Source organism: Lemur catta, chromosome 21, assembly GCF_020740605.2.
Source record: "Lemur catta isolate mLemCat1 chromosome 21, mLemCat1.pri, whole genome shotgun sequence".
Taxonomy (NCBI): Eukaryota; Metazoa; Chordata; class Mammalia; order Primates; family Lemuridae; genus Lemur; species Lemur catta.
In genome coordinates this window covers 21,781,755-21,799,323 of record NC_059148.1, presented here as the reverse complement: position 1 = coordinate 21,799,323, position 17,569 = coordinate 21,781,755, and the positions used below count along the sequence as shown (strand labels likewise).

Genomic DNA, 17,569 nt, shown 5'->3' with positions numbered 1-17,569 from the left:
AGTGTTGCCAATCTAGGGAGAAGAGGGTATGTATTTAAAGTGTTTTACATGTCCAGGTGAACATGTGGTCGTGTTGTTTCTCACTTTTTCATGACATAATGGGAGCACACTAACAAATCTCCCTGATTAACCAACTCCTCTAGGTTTTCTTTTGCAAATACGGCTGAATCCAAAGCAATGCCACACCTGCCTTGAAGGCCAAGCTGGGGTGGCGACTGTTGATGCCCCGGAGGGTTTTGCAAACAAGCTCTATGATGCTGTCAATCTGGGCCTGGATGTCTTTGAGGCTGATGTCAGAGAGAGGATTGCAGTACTGGTCAATATACACGGCACCTGAAAATGAACAAGAATTACAGAATAAATTCTTATTTTTACCCTGTTCTTATTACCGGGGCTCTCTATGCCATCCCACTAGATAAGCTTCGTATCTTGGCTGCCAGGCCTCCTGCTGATGCACTGAGAAGGAATAACAAATGTTTTCATAACAATGGAGCTTACACTTCACTTTTTTTTTTTTTTAATAAACCAAACCTCTCTCAGAGGTCGCAGACTCAAGGAAAAAAAAAACAACCCTGAGTGATATGTGGCACAGTCCCACATTCTATTACAAAAAAGAAAGAAATGCCATAAACGAGATCTTTCCAAGCTACTTTTCTCTCTCTAATTCTCTTATTGGTTCAAAATCCAACTCTGGAAACTTAATGGCGTAAGACAGTTCCTTTATTTAAAAAAAAATGTTGAAAGCCCTCAGTGACAGACATGCCATTTCAACAAATTACACCTCTCAGGAGTGAACAGCAAATGGACTCTGGAGATAAGCCTACTTTCAAGTGACATAAACGGGGACGCTCGCTGCTTTCCAGAACGCGCTGCAGACAGTCTCTCAAAGTCACTGTTCTTCACAGCCTTAGCTAAATTTTAACCACGGCCTGAAGGGCTAGCTTCATCATTAGGGTATGGGACATTTTCACTCGAAAAGCCCTCAAGTCATATTCGATTTAAGAGCTCTCAGACCCGCTCAGGATCCTGACTCCCCTGCCAACACCCCAGGGAGCTGACAGCAGGTGAGGGGTGCCGGGAGACCGACTGCTGAGGGCTGGCTCCCACTCCCAAGCCCCCTGGGCCCCACCTGCAGGCTGCAGGAGCTCGTGCTGCACTTCTTAAGTCCACTGCACCCTAATGCTACAGTTCCCACATTTCTTCAGTGGCACGGGCACTGTTCTAGTCAGGCAGCAGGGATCAAAACCCTGGAGCCAACTTCCATTCGCTCAACTACTCAGAAACCTTCAATGCTTTCCAACGCCACTGGTTTGGATGGGCTGTTTGAAAATTATAGCTACATATTTGGAAAATGAGAAAGAAGTATTTGTTTTCATACATAAGCTACAGAAAACAAAGCTCATCAAACTATTCTTAACTGAAATAAACAGAAGATAGGATGACTCTCAACTCCAGTGTACACATGGGAGTATTCTAGGGTTGGTAAGGATATTTTACTTTAATCCACTAGAACAGATTTTTCATTTCCTTTTGGATACTGGACTTTCCTGTAATCAACTAGCATCTGCACTAGGCATTGTGGGGCATACAGTGATCATAACATGAGGACCAGGAACAAAAGAGACACAGTGACTAGGTGGAGAAAAATGCATACACAGGAAACAGAAACAATGCAAGGCAGTTCACTACTCAACGCTACTGTGGTAGCTCTGTGGCCAGGAACAAGAAGCAGTCGAAACTCAATGGAAGTTGGGCTTTGGCTGAACTTTCAAGAGAGAACTGTGAGGAAGACAGGTACCACAAACGAGGAAGTGAAGCCAGGTGCGTGTGTAGGGTACCAGTGTGGACGATGGCCTGGCTGGAGCAAATGGGACATTCTGGAGTGCAAGGGGCAAAGGCTTGGAGTTAGTGGGGAGGACAGGATTGTGGAGGGCATTGAAAAGCAGGCAGAGATTTAACAAAAAAAGGGAATCCAATGCCCACATTGCAGGTTTCACATGGAGCAAGGAGAAGCTGGGTTTCAGGCTGGACAGGCACTGACCACTTGGCCGACTTACGGGCAGGACGGGGTGATGCTCACGAAAGCAAGTATTCCTTAGAAAGCTGTTGCTGGGACAGGCGGCCATAGCCAGCAAGAAAACAGTAACAGAATGGGGACAACATGACAATAAGACACGTTAGAAAGAAAAAAAAAAAAAAATCACCGAATCTGGTAAATCATCGCAAGCAGGCAATGAAAGTAAATGATCATATCTGTGTTCATAACCAGAACTGATGGGAGTGTTTGTGTACTATCGTAGGAATTAAAAATAGTTAAAAAAAAAAAATGAAGCCACATTTTGTTCCTGTTCAATTGAGTAAGAACAAAGTTATTCCTTTTATCTTGCCCCTCCACTCAACTTCTTTCTCCTCACTTCTTATTATGGACAAACAGCCTCGCTGATGCACAAGAACATTCTGTCCTCAATAAACTGCAACCAGAGAGGTTAAGAGATGTGCTCAAGGTCATATGGAGACAAAACTGATTTTATTTCTTTCTGATTTGGAAATGATGCTTTACAGCATAGAAAAACAGGCAATTTACCTCATTACTAATATATCACTCTCATACTTTGAACCCACGATGCGCCTTTAAAAAACACTATCTCTTTGGCTGACTTTGACAATATCTTAGCTCTAAATTTCATAGTTTTGCCTACTTTGTCGGTCAGAACATATAATCCAACCTGCAGAAGCCCACGCACCATGGTTTACCTTCCACTCCTTTACCACCAGGGACAGTTCCCGCTGCGGCCTGGCTACCTACTGAGATACCACCATCCACGTGCACGGACAGGAAAAGACCCACCTTCAAGATACGATTCATAGTCATCGGGCTGCTGAAGAAAAGCCTTAAGATTATTCAAAATTTTCTGCTGCCGCAGGTAGTAAAGAATTTTTTTGGCGTAGTATTTCCAAGTCAAAGCTTTTCTGGAAACAAACAAACAAGTTGATAAGAATTAAGATTCAAAAACTTTCAAGTACCTGTTTTTTTGCTTTACACTCATCATGCCATGTACTGTACTTAGTAAGAGAAATAAAATTAGCTCACGATCTTACCGTACTTACTGATTATCACGGAAGCAGGGAGCACAGTTTAGGACTTTTTGTAATGTAACACCAAATCAATTTTGCTGAAATTTGAGAAAACGGTTATCTGTTTGGCTTCAGATTTACTTGCCTGTATCTTTGGTAACAGGAAAATGGAAGATTAGCCTGAAAAGCAAGCTGAGCGGAGCTTCAGGGGACAGGGAGGCATGTGGAACCCTTTGGTGTCCCTCTGCCTTGGGGCACTCAGGGTCTGCGCTCACGGCCATGGTGAGCCCATCCAGGCTCACGGTCTCACACGTCGTCACACCGACAACCCCCACTTTATTCCACAGAACAGCATTCTCCCTTCAACTCCAGACCTGTACGTCCAACCACGACTGCCCATCCACGCCACATCCCCACCTGGACAGCACTGAGCACCTGAAACCTCACCCTCCCAGAGTCACCCTCACCTCAGATAAAGGCAACTCCACCATCCAGAGAGGCTTTCTCATAAACTACATTTAACCCATCAGCCAATGGGTTCTATCTTCAAAATGTATTTAAATGTGAACACTTCTCACTCACTCACCCAAGGTGCCATCGCCTTGTGTTACAGCAACATCCTCCCAACTGAGCTTCCTGCTCCACACCCTGTCCTCCACTCAGCAGCCAGCACTCTCCAGTTAAATGTTCAGTCCTATCACCACAATCCCCAACCCCAAATTCCCCAGTGGCTCCCCACCCCACCCCACCCCAAACCGTGCTGGAAGTAAAAGCCCAACTCCTAATAAGAAACTAAAAGGTCTCTTAAACTCTCGCCCCATTAGCTCTCTGACCTTGAGTCCTACCACTTCCCCCAGTCCAGCCACCTAGGCACACTGGCATCCCTGCTGTTCCTTTACCATGCCTGGCTGGTGCTCACCTTAGCACTCTCTGTTCCTTCTGACCAGAACATTCTCCCCCGGGAGATCTGCAGTCTGTTCCCCCACCTCCACCTAGGTTCTGACTCAAGTGTCCCATTGAGTAAGGCCCCCTACCCTATCTAAAATAGCATCTCCCACCAGTCCCCTGCCCTCTTGCCTGATTAATACTTCTCTCTAGTGCTTCTCATTTTCTAACATAATAAGTATCTCACTTATTTTTCAGTGCCCATCTCCCCTACTACAGTGTAAGCTCCATGACGGCAAGAATTTCCTTGTGTGTTGCTCACTGCTGTATCCCCCATGCCTGGAATAGTCTCTGGCACACAGCAGATGCTCAATAAAACTTGTTGCATGAATAAAATTCTTCGCCAGACCTCCCCAACATACGCAGGGATTGTAAGAAGCAGGAAAGAGACAGTGATTAAAGTTCATGGAGAAACAAATAACTTGCCAATCTTGAGGAAGGTAAATGAAAATCAGCAGAGTTATCTATGTTTTATCCACTTTTTAATCTTTGAGTTGTGAAGTACAACAATCTAGAAAATCACATGAAACAAAAGGGTAGCTTAATGAATCATTATAAGGCAAACACTCTGGGATCCACCACTCCAGCCAGGAAACAGAACTTTGTGGACACTCCAGGAACCTCCATGGGGAACCTCCTCCTTCCCCTTCAACTATGCTCACAATCCAGGCCAGGAGCAGTGGCTCAGGCCTATAACCAGAGCATTTTGGGAGGCCAAGGTGGGAGGATCGCTTGAGGCCAGGAGTTCATGACCAGCCTGGACAACACAGCAAGACCCCGTCTCTACAGAATAAATAAATAATCACAATCCACACCTCTATGGTCATCACTTCCTTTTCTCTATAGTATTACCACCAAATGTGCATCCCTAAACACTCTAGTCTGTTTTTGTCTTTTAAATCTCTTAATCTACAAGCTCCCCTTCTATTTTTCTTTCCTCCTTGCATTTTATTTGTTGAAGAAGTCAGGTTGTTTGACCTGTAGTTTCCTATAGTCTGGAATTTTCTGATTGCATCCACCTGATGCAATTTAACATGGTCTTCTGTCTTCTGAATCTCCTATAAATTCGATATAGAGGCTTGATCAGATTCAGATTCCCTTTACTTGGCAAGATGACTTCATATGAGGCAATGCATTCTTCCATGAGGAAGCAGTAATGCCCGGGTGTCTCTTTTGGGAGGTTAGAAGCAAGTGCACTCAACGCACTGATGCGTTAGTTCGTTAGAGTTTACAAAGTGGTGACGTTCTAATTCAACCATTCCTTCATTTATTAGCTGGAATTCTGCTATAAGAAAAACTTCCCATATCTAGTATTTGATCCCCCAATGGTAAAGTATATAGGAAAGGCAGGATAAATGCTCATATCTTTCATTTATAATTTTTCAGAATAATGATTTGGGTCCCTATTATCCTCCAAAGGTCACCAATTAACTGTTGTTTTTAAGTATTATTATGAACCCATGGAGCTAAACATATTTGATGCATTTCAATCCATTCCAGTTATTATCTACACTGATGTTCAAACTGTCACATACTTGGCCAATGGAAGCCTCTTCATGTTGGCCCTTGAATGTTTTTGACATCCAGTATTATCAACATTCTTGCTATCTGGTTCCAGGCTTCCAAAATGCTCCGGGTTCATCTTTTAAATTTCCTGCACTAGACCTAAAATCAGTCACTTCTTCAAAAACCCTAGCTTCTTTTGGTGGAAAATGTTATATCAAGATCGCAATCTGTACACCAGGGAAGATCATTTCTAATGGGTTGTTATTGTTTCTAGACCTTTTCAGTGACAGAGCTAGTGAGTTTAGTGTGTGTGCATGTGTGTACATACACACACGCACCTACATATACCTGTATGTATCTGAATATAAAATATCTCACGAGTTCATACTGACACTTCAAATTCACAAGTATATGGCTTTGACCTTCTTCTATCTTATACCTACATGTTCTTTATTCCAGGATAATTCTTCTCATACCAGGGATGCTAGAATTAGAATATCGTGTAATTATTCATTACATACACACACACCAGCCACAGAATAACAAGACTAATATTCTCATCACTTTTATGATTACTGAAAACAGCTAAATATTTCACATGTTCTCCCCAACTGTCTATTTTTTTTTTTTTAAACAGATGCACTGTATCCACGCTGACCGGGCTTATGACCATTACATATGCAATACTTTCTCCCCTATGACCCTCATTTGGATTTAGTTTTATGAATAAATATGTATTTAATGCTCATCACCAGTCCTTATGTTTGTATCTCTCTGTTTTTTTGATTTTTCTAGATTTGTCAGAAAGAGCTGAAAAGTCCCCTAGTTCTTGCAAGTTGGTAAGTTCATCTGCAGTCTTTATATCTACAAGTCAGTTTGGCTGGATATAAAAATCCTTGGCTGACATTTTCTTTAGATTGTAGAGTATAAGTATGTTCTGCCCCTGCCCCTAGCACAAAGCAATTTCCACAATTTGCTGAAAGTCTAATGATATTCTGACTTTCTCTTCCTTATAAATGACTTCATCTTTTTTACCTGGATGCCCAAAGGACTTTTCTGTCTTTAAAATTCTGTAATTTTACTAAAATATGTCTCAGTCATTCTGGGTCTATTTTCTCAGGTACAGTATGTGCCTTTGTAGTATGTTGTTTCAAATACTTATTTGTAGGATGTATTCTTTTTTAAGACCACATAGAACAACATAAATGCAAACTGTTTTAAAATCCCCAGGGATTGATACCTTAGAATTTATGGAAACTATGTTTATTGCTTCTTATGCTTTCCATATCCAAACCACACGCATTTGCCAGGAATGAATACAAAGAGGGTTCTCCATGAAAACTGGCATCCCAAAATATTTTAAAATATGGTGCATTCCCCATCATTTAAAAACAACCCTATTTTAGGCTCAAAATATATGTGTCAGGCCAAGGGAATATTTATATTTATTTCCAAAAAGACTGTAACAATGTACTTCTGCATTGGCTATGCATTTTCACTCTTTTGCCAATCTGATAAGTAAAAAAAGCATTATTTAATTGTTAACATTTCTTTGAATAGTGAATTTGAAGGTTTTTTACATGATGGCTGTTGGCCACTTGGACTTGCTCTTCAATAAATGTTGTCCTCCCGTCCTTTGTACATTTTTCACTTTTTGGAAATTCATAAGAGTTCTATTCAGTTTGCTGATAGTTTCTTTGGTCATGAAGAAGTTTATTTTTTTAATCACAAAATCATTTGTCTATGGTCTTTTATTGCCTCTGCACTATCAGTCTTGGTTAAGGAGGTCTCCTTAGATTGTATACAAAGTGTCTTACTTTCTTCAGGGATTTTCATTGTGATCATTTTAAAATATCAGTTGTTTAGAATAATTTTTGTATATTATGCACATTTCACTTTCTTCCAGTTATATCCAGTACCATTTATTAAATAATCCATTTTTTCCCTCAGAGTTTAATTATATTAAATTATATTTTATTCTGGAACATGTTTCTCAATTATCCTCCACTACTGATGTGACTATCTATTTTAACATAAATACTGCATTGTTCTGATTATAAGTAGCTTTATAATATGTCCTAATATCTAGTGATGCAAGTTTGCCATAGTGATTGTTTAAAAAAAATTTTTTTTCTGGCTCTTCTTGTGAATTGAGTCTTCTGTATGTTTTATGACAACATTATGCAAATAAAAGGAAAAATGAAAGAATACAACCCTTCCTACTTCCAAAAAATCTTGTTTGGCTCCTAATTGGAATGGCATTAAATTTATACATTAATTTTAGGAGAACTGACATTTTTTGTGATAGTAAGTCTTGTCATTGACAGATAATTGAATATTATATTTTTCAATAACATCCTATAATCCGACCCAGGAAATCCATTCCCAGGAATCTATTGCTTAGAAATGAAACTACTAGAAACATCTCTCTTCACAGTGATACAAAATGGAAAAGAAAGTGGTTGCCCATCAATAGGAGAATGGTTAAATAAATTATGTATTATATGACAAAATAGTAGGTAGCCATTAACAAAAGTGAATTTGATTTTTTACCAGTTGATTAGGATAGATTTCCCTAAAGTAATGTTGAACGAGAGAAAACAATTTAGAAAAATACCTATTATGTGATCCCAATTTACGAAATAATGATCCTGCTCCCCCTGCCCCATCCGTCACACTGTCGCACTGTCTACTCGCATGGCAGGGTACAACCTAGGCTGTCACTGGCAATTACAGCAGTGGGGGCAGGGAAGGCCAGTGTCAACGGAGGGAACAGGGTGGAAACGGGAAACAGCATAGTAAGAAAAAACAAAGTCTGCACTGAACCTCAAACCAAAACAAGCAATAAAGTAGGAACAAGATCGCATATATGTATTTTCAAAAGTATACACGTACATGCATAAAAAACACAAGTCAGCTTTTATTTTTAAGGCTGCACAATACTGACTATTAGATCATACTTCAATTCATTTATAGATAAACCAAAATAGAAACGGAAAAATGACCTCTGCATCTGAACTCATCCAAGGCCTAGAATAGTGACACATCTTACCTCTACCCACAGTTGTTCCACTGATAGATATTTCTCTCTCCCAAATCCCCTTAAGAAACAACGAAAATATTTTACGCCTTGTTTGTGAGATATTTCACGACTCTACACTTTGTGAGATATTTCACAACAATTTCTCTTAAGGAAGATGCTAAATTAGCATTCTTATCTTCCATCACTAGAAAGTTTCCAGAACTTTTAGAGCAGAAAATCTTTTCCATAGGCAAGTAAAGCTAGAAGCCAAGTCATCTTTCAGGTGAATTGGAAATTAACCTTCACAGCAGAAAATATAAGGCAGAAAAACTTTTAAGCAACAGGCTCCTCTCGATCAGGAGAGCAGCTAAGTAACAGTTTTCTGACTGGGAGACAAAAGAAAGGTTCAACCAAATACCTACAATGTTCAAGACCAAAGTAAGATTATTTTATACCAAAATTCAGAAACTATAAAAAAAATCATCAATTAAATTAAGATACTCTTGAAAAATTATTTTTAAAAAATAAAAAGATTCAATTCATGGCAGGCAAATTTGGTAGTGGTAGGTGGAGAGGTAATATTAATAATAAAGGAGGGATGATTTATTTTACCAAAAGGTTTCTAAATGACATACAGATACAAGTGCCCAGAGCACAGTGTTTGACACACATAGTAGCGCTAAACATTAATTACCTCTTCTTTCCAAAAGGATTTTTGCAAGGTTTCTTTATATATCAATTGTTCCAGTATATTTACCTTCTATACACAGAACTTTTCAAAACTGTAACTAAGACATGAAAACATATCTGGAAACTCATGTTCCAGAGTTCAGCTACATACCTATGACAGCAATTTATTCTGGAGTTATTAAAACGATCAAACAAAAATTTCCTGCTAAAGCTACGGCTTACCTTCCTTCCATATTTAGGATACACACCAGTTCATCCTCAAAAAAAATCTCTGGTCCCTCAAGGTTCTCAATGTCACTGAACCCGTTACAAGGAACCTATGAAGAAGACACACAAGAAGGCCTCAGTTATGAGTATTACTGTAGCTGCTACGTGCGTACACAAACCTGGGCTGCAACGAAGACGTCCACTCACATGGACAGTGGCAACAGCCACTCTACACTCTCCTGCACTACTCTCTGTGGGTGGAAAGGAACATGGAAAGAAGACATAATTTGTTCAGATCTTGTTGTTACTTGTAAATGATGTTGTCATAGACTGGAATTTCTGAAACTGATAAGAATTCTAATGTGAAGAAAAACAGCTCTAAAACCTGGACTAGACTACAAAATCTCACAATTCACAGTAACTACCTCACATAGTCTACGTTACAGTCAACTAGGAGAGGAGGGCCAGAGAGGTAAGCCTAGTGGGTTAGGCAACTCCTTTAAATCGCTGGGCATGTTTTCTCCTCTGCAAATTGAGGTGGTGGCACAGAGGGCTTTAAGATGCTCTCAGTTTAAAATTCTATGACTTCTGCCACTTTTCTTTTCCAAAGTAGCCAGAACATTTCACGTAAACCTGTGTGCATGTCGAGAACACAGGACTACAGGGTCCTGAGCCAAAGCAATCACCCACCCACAGATCACTCTTAAGTATGCTCCTGCTGTGTTCAAAGTCCTTGACATACTTCTAATTGAGCAGCGGTACAGGGAAAGAGGGAGCTAAGGAAAAAACACAACAATCCATCATTATTAGACAAAGGCACAGACTGTTAAAAATGCACACAAAACCAGCTGGACTAGAAGCAGAGGCTGCAAACTAGTAGCCCATAACCAATCGCATCAAACACATCTAATACCAAAATATGTATGTGCAAACACACTTAACCCAGTATTAACAAATGCTTTTAGCCAGGGCATGGCTTCCCCAAAGTACAGCACAAATTTTGTTTATTCTAACATTAATAAACATTTATAGAAATAAATTACACTAGGGAATGTCTATTTTTATTGCTCATAAGGGAATAAGTTCAAATTTGTCCAAAGTTCAAATTTTCCCTTTCAAAACTCGAAAAACCTTGAAAACATTTCAAATGTATGAACTCCATTAACTAAGAGTACTCAGAAAACTGTAAGTAGTCTTCAGCAAAACAGAACAGTGAAATAAATCAGACTGGCTCTATTTCTAGACCTCCAATCAGAAGTAAATCTCTGATAGTTTGATGAATTTAAAATCTTACAGTGGACTATTTTCCAGAGTTACAAAAAGTTCAGAATCAGGAGTGGATACAGAAAGTTCCTTGAGACATTTTGGGGAAGGGGGAAAAAAAACCCACCATGCATTTCTGCAATTTAAAAAAAAAAAGAAAAAAAAAACCCAACTTTTCAGGGATAATGAATGCAAGACAATTTTATTTGAAGGAGTAATAATTCTGGTTTATAGGTAGCTTTTAATCCTCTGTTACCTTAACAAATAATGCAGTTCACTACTGGATAGAACCTGCAAAGCCAGAGAGAAGAACCACATTAATTTCGTCAACCCTTGTGGGAAAACGACTGGGAGAAATTTATAGTGTTCAATCATTGATGATTTCCCAAATCATGTGGGTAGAGGTTGCGAAAAATAGGTTTGACCCACTTGAAGAGAAATAACGCTGCTCTGGATACCCCCCTACATTGTGCTGCGAGTCCTTCCCTACTCCCTCCACCCCCATTCTCTCTCTGGCTTTAGAAAAGTAAAGCTAGCAGGGACAAATGGCTTCATGTTGTTGGATAGGAGGAAAAGAACACAATGACTCTCTCGCAGCCATGAGAGTGAGTAAGGGATTGTGAGAGCATTGAAAAGGGATATATCAAAACGAGCTGGATGAGCTAATGCCGACAGACCCAGACACATACACTACCAGAGCTTAGAGCCACATCAAGAAAGAGATCCTTACGTGCTCTGAAAAGAACCTCTTCGAGAACGAGGCTACAATCTTCCGGGCTTCTAACCCAGCTTTTTGCCGAACTTTATACTCCTCCAACCAATTGACGTAGTCGGTGGGGCTGTAGTGTTTCATAAGGGATGGCCACCTACAAGGAGAGAAACACCCCCTCAGCTTAACAGAGACTCGAAGGCAGCCTTGGAAACCAGGGACAGCAGTACAGTCTGGGGGGAAGAGGGGCCCTGAAGATGCACCTAGTTCAAATCCCCACCCGGCACGCACGCACTCACAGTGTGACCTTGGCATGGTGACATGAATGCTATGTTTCCATTCCCTATCTATAAAATGGGGACAGTGGTAGCAACAACAACAATAATAATGATGACAATGGCAGTGAACACGGATTGTGCGCCTCCCAGAAGCCGGGGCCCTGTGTGGGGTGTTTCCCACACATCATCTCATTTAACGACCACCGTAAAGGCAGGTCCAATTATCATCACCACTCCAGGTCGATGAACGAGGCTCAAAGATGGGAAGTCGCTACCCCCAAGGTCACAGCGGGAGTCTGCAGGGCCAGATTTTTATCCCGGGTCCACACCGAAATCTGTGCTGTCCGCAACCAGCCCGGGGATGCTGCGCCCGCTCGGTCACCGCGTCACTGGGTCCATGTAAACATGTTAGCACAGAGTCGGGCACAAAAGAAGCGCGCAACATGGGTTGGCTGCGACGCCACCCGCGTCATCCTTCCTGGGGGGCCCGTCTGCGGGGCGCTCCGGGACGCGCCGCTCGGGCACCCGAGGCCCCGCGGGGCCGGGCAGTGGGCGGCCCGGCGGCCTTTGTCTGTCGGCCCGCGGGAAGGGGTCCGGGGTGCGGTCCGCGTGCGGGGCGGCCGCGGGGCGCGGGGGCGGCGGCTCGGGCGGGCGGGCCGGCCCCGGGGGCGCAGCGCGGGGGCGCGGGCTCACCTCACCCGGAACTGCTCCTTCCACACCTTCCCGCTGCTCTGGCACAGCTCGCGCAGCCGCCGGCAGGTGCTGGAGACGCGGCCGATGTCGGCGGCCGTCAGCGAGCTGCAGCACAGGATGTACTCCAGCACCTCGCCCGGCAGGGTGACCAGGCAGCCGAGGCCGCCCGCCTCGGGCGCGGCCTCCTCCGCCAGCGCCGGCACCACCTCCATCGCGCTGTCCACCGCTACCGCCGCCATCTTGTCCGCGTACCTGGGGGCCGCCGCGCGCGCGCGCGCGCGCGCCGGAGCGCCCCGCTTCGCCCCGCCCACCCGCCTCGGGGAGGCGGGCCCAACGATCGCCCCGCCCACACTCGCCCCGGGCCACACCCCCTCGGAGCGGGGCCGGGCGGAGGGCAGCGCCGCCCAAGGGAGGAAATAATTGCGCTCTGTGTTCTGAGACGGCAATGGCAGCCCTGATTTTTTAAAAAAATTAGTTAATTTTCAAAATGGACAAAAATTGTGTATGTTCTCGTATGTGCCGAGCTTTTCCTGTGCGTTAGCTCCTTGGATCTTCCCAATAGCCCTAGGAACTATTAGCATATCATTCTTTCCAAATGACGGGGAAGCTGAGGTTCAGGCAGGTGAGGGGACTTGCACGGGATCCCTGGTCCTGGATTCTGACACAGCCTCGCTGGACTTGTGCTCGGCCGTGTTCATAACCGTGTGCTGTAATAATAATAAACAGAACTCTGGAGTGCCTGTGATGCCGAGCACTCCACATGTTTAGAGGACTCCTCATTCGATCCCCTGTGACAGTGTAGGGGGTAGGAATAGCCCCCACGTCTATGTGCTGCTTTTAGGCTAATGGAGGGAGGGCAGACAGCTCTCCTGTATCAGTCTCTTCTTAACTGTCTTCAGCTCAACGGTCTTTCACACTCTGGGGAGGCATATTCTGTCTCCCACAGTAGGTGTCATAATGGTACTCATTATACAGATAAGGAAAACAAGGCTCCTAAGGTGGCAGTCACTGGTTCAAAGCTACAGAGACAAAAGTACTAGAGCCTGGTTTTGAACGCTTAAAGCAGGAGTTACCACTCAGGTGTGAGTGGGTATTCCAGGGTCTGCACCTTTTATTTTTATTTTTAAAATTCAGTTCAGTGCCAGGCTCCGTGTTGTGTACCCAGGGAATACAGAGGTGAGAAAAATGATGTTCTTGTCCCCCCAAACTCGAAGTCCAATTAGGGTTAGAATGATCTATTGTCAGTACATGGAGGCTGCAAGGAAGTGCTCTGCCCTACTGCAGTAACGTGACTCTCAATGGACGGTGTTGAGCCATCTATGGCTCCCTATTGCCCTTAGAAATAAATCTGAAATCCCTAACATTGTTGCAAAGGGACAAACTCACCTCTTCTTGCCACTCTCTCCCACTGGCCATGCACGCTCCCAGCAAGACTGGACTTCCCTTTCCTCCCACTTCCAGCCTTCGCTTGTATACTATTCCTGCTGCCTGAAATGCACTTTCTGCCAGTACTTCCCCCTTCCGGTTGCTCCTCCTCTTCCTCCAGGACTCAGCTTAACTTCTCCAGATCCCCTCCCTTCCCTCACCGCAGCACCAGCATCAGATAGGGCTCCTGCCTGGCATTTCGCACTTACTCAATGTATAACTATTTATTCAATGCGCATCTTTCCCACTAGATCCGAAGTGACTTCAGGGCCAGGACTGTGTCTGAATCACCCCTGGATGCCTAGTTACTCACACAGTCCCTACACGTAGCAGATCCTCAGTTATTATATGTTGATTGCAATCATCTTAGCCACCTGTTTGACTAGAGCAAATCAGTCTTTCTGAGGCTGTTTCTCACCTAATAAGAATAATAATAATGCCTGCCTCCTGGGGCTGTCGTGAGAATTACAGGAAAAATGCATGTGAAATGTGTAGAATAGTGCCGGGCACAGAGAAAGTGCTCTATATAAAAGTGGGGTATGGGGAAAAACTGCTCAAGGCATACGGGTTTTATTCTAGAGAGCTGGAAATGTTTTGCAACTACATAGAGGTGGTGGTTGCGCAACCTTGGGAATATACTAAATGCCACTGAATTGTTTGCTTTAAAACAACTCATTTTATGTTATGTGAATTTCACCTCAATAAGTTATTTTTTTTAAGTGTATAGTTTTTCTATATAGCTACTGCTTGTATTGTTTCCTAGGGCTACCGTAACGAAGTGCTAGGGACTGGGTAGCTTGAACAACAGAAACTTATTTTCTCACCGTTCTGGAGGCTAAAAGGCTAAGATCAAAGCAAGGGCAGGGCTGGGCATGGTGGCGTGTGCCTGTAGGCCCAACTACTCCAGAGGCTGAGGCAGGAGGATTACTTGAATCCAGGAGTTCAAGGCTGCAGTGAGCTATGATCACACCACTGCACTCCAGCCTGGGCAACAGAGTGGACACATCTCTTTAAAAAAAAAAAAAAAGAGGGGTGGGCAAGGTTGATTTCTTCTGAGTCTTCTGTCCTTGGCTTGATCTCTGTGTCTTCACGAAATCCTTCCTCTGTATGTGTCTGTGTCCCAGCCTCTTCCTATAAGGACACCAATCATATTAGATTAGGGCCCACCCTAGTGATTTATTTTAACTTAATTTTCTCTTTAAAGGCCCTATCTCCACATACAGTCACATTCTGGGGTGCCAGGGATTAAGACTTCAACATATGAATTTAGGGGTACGCAATTTAGCCCATGACACCACCGCTGCTGCAGCTGCTGCTACTGTCATTAAAATCATGATCTGGGCTGGAGTTGGACCTCAATGCCTTTAAATTCCATGGAAGTTTCCTGGCCTTGTTCCCATTGTCCATCTACCAGCGTGGCTAATGTTGACTGCTTCTTCTCGAAGCGCTGGCTGCCTTGGCCACTGTGGCTCCGCTGTCTCCCGGTTCTCCTCCTGTCTCTGGAACTGCACCTGCTTAGTCCCCATTGCAGCCACTGAGACTTTACATGTTGGGGGCACCTTGCAGCTCAGATGGCCCCTTTGTTCCCTTTCTCACCCCTGTTTACAACTCCATTGATGATCCAAACCCAATTTCAATGTCCACATTTCTCTCTTCAGCCCTGCCCACTCCTCTGAGATCCAGTCTGACCTCGCCTGCTCACCCGACATTCCGCTTGGGCCCCTCAGACTTAACCTCCCCAGCGGGGAACTCACGATCTTTATTCCTTGTTATACCTCGGTCTCCTTGGTCACTGTTCTAATCCATATCCCCACCGTGGCCATTCCCCCAGCTCCTAGCCTGGCCCTGAGAAGAGGCAAACCAGCCCTGGCTGTGGGTAGATTTTGATAAAATGTTTCCAACCAGTCAGGCATAAGGCAGAGACGATCAGTGAGCCCTTCTTAGGAGTGACGATTGCTTTCTTATCAATGACGTCCCAGCCCTGCCGCTTTCTTCCTGTCTTCTGATCAAAGACGACCAAGATACTGCTGGGGAAAAAAAGAATATCTCCTGCCAACCCAGAAAATCCTCCCCGTGGCTGTCGAAGAGTTTTATTATTGAATAAGCATGAAACCAGACTGCGATGCTTATCACGAGTAATCTGCTAATGAGATTACAAAGATGGAGCGAAATCCCACCCTTTATACGGAGCCAAGCATTATGGTATTAATTCACATACACTGTCAAGATTCATGGTTACTTGTCCTTAAGAGGACCTAACGACCTCGTTTAGATCTATTCTTTCGTAGTTCATCCTAAACTCACCCTGTAATGGGCACCCACTGTGCTAGCCAATCGCCTATGTCTGCAGGGATAATAAAACTTCTGCATGATGATGCAGGTGGTCACAGCTTGGAACAATTCCCCTGATGGCAGGGAGATAGGGACACGGTCTTCCTTGATATTTACATTTCAAAAGAGACAGAACCCAGGCGCTTAAGAAAAATATTTCTGGGTTGTCATGTTGGCAAGAAGAGCATTTAACCTTTGAAAAGATTGACAAAATGTAGTGTATACCTGCGATGGCATGTTATTTGCCCAGAGAAAGGAATGAAACTAGGACACACACTCCAATGTGGATGGACCTTGAAGACATTATACTAAGTGAAAGCAGTCAGACACAAAAGGTCAAATGTGATCTGATCCCATTGATAGGAAACATCCAGAATAGGCAAATTCATAGCGACAGGATGTAGATTAGAGGTTACTAGGGCTTGGGAGGAATGGAGGGTTATTGTTTCTGTTTCAGGTGATGAGAAAGTTCTGGAACTAGATGGTGGTGATGGTGACACAACATTGTGAATGTACTTAATGCCACTGAATGGTACCCTTCAAGATGGTTAAAACAGTACATTTTCTATTCTAGCTCACCACGATACAAAAAAATAGCAGACACAAAAAAGATTTACATACATATCGAAGGGGCAGAGGATATATTTACAAACACCAAATTTTCCAAGGAAATGCTCTAAGAAAGGAAGAAGGGAATGGATCTCTTTTCTTTTTGGCAAAGGGGAAAATTCCAAGTTTTTGAATATCCTCTACAACATGGTCTTGCTGAACTGCCCTTAACCCAGCTGGTCTGCACGATCCTAGTACCTGCTTAAAATCACCCAAATCCTAGAGTAAGCCTCTCTGGGCTCCTTGCTGACTGGTTCCCTGGCTTTCCCCTAGGGGGCGCTCCCCCTCGCTGCAGCGAGCTAACACACTATCTTTGCTGGACTACAGGTGTATTTCTGGTTATCCCTGGCTCGTGGGCTTCCAACACCCCTCTGTGATGAAATTTCCAAAATCTAGCTGGGAGACCGTTTCAGCCTCCCTCAACACTGTCAATGGTGCTCCTTGTCCTTGCAATATATAAACACATTCTTTCATTTCCAGGTGCATCCCCCCACCCACCTGAGGGACTTCGCTAATACAGACCCCCCCACCCGCACGTGCCTGCATTCTTCCACAGAAACACACACCTGCGGGCCCCACACGAGGTGAGCTTCTCCTGTCTCGCACCTTCACGGGACGCCCCCTGCCCGGATTGTAATAATACATACATGGCCCCGATCACTGGATTTACCCACCAGCAGGGGCAGATTCGGGCTTAGTGGGGCCTGGAGCGGCCCTGTTTTAGGAAACCAATATACAAGGATGAACTCATAAGTACATGGGAGAGTGTTTATGTAGGATGAGAAAAGAAGGGGTTTTTCTAAGCAAGGGACCCCA

At 43.7% G+C, this 17,569-nt stretch overlaps 1 protein-coding gene across 3 annotated transcripts in view; it reads right to left on the bottom strand.

The window, feature by feature from the left end:
- Window positions 1-12,693, bottom strand: part of FBXO21 (F-box protein 21) — a 39,398-nt gene extending 26,705 nt beyond the window's left edge. Inside the window, exons 1-5 of one of the 3 annotated variants that reach the window (XM_045535093.1) lie at window positions 12,389-12,693; window positions 11,439-11,574; window positions 9,461-9,555; window positions 2,849-2,970; window positions 187-333 (exon numbers count right to left, since the gene is read on the bottom strand). In XM_045535093.1, the coding sequence (XP_045391049.1) occupies window positions 187-333; window positions 2,849-2,970; window positions 9,461-9,555; window positions 11,439-11,574; window positions 12,389-12,627 (739 nt within the window). In that variant the 5' untranslated portion in view covers window positions 12,628-12,693. Of the gene's footprint in view, window positions 1-186; window positions 334-2,848; window positions 2,971-9,460; window positions 9,556-11,438; window positions 11,575-12,024; window positions 12,174-12,388 lie in introns of those variants that run through there. The other 2 variants (XM_045535094.1, XM_045535096.1) reach the window with 2 other exon arrangements.
- Window positions 12,694-17,569: the final 4,876 nt, after the last annotated feature.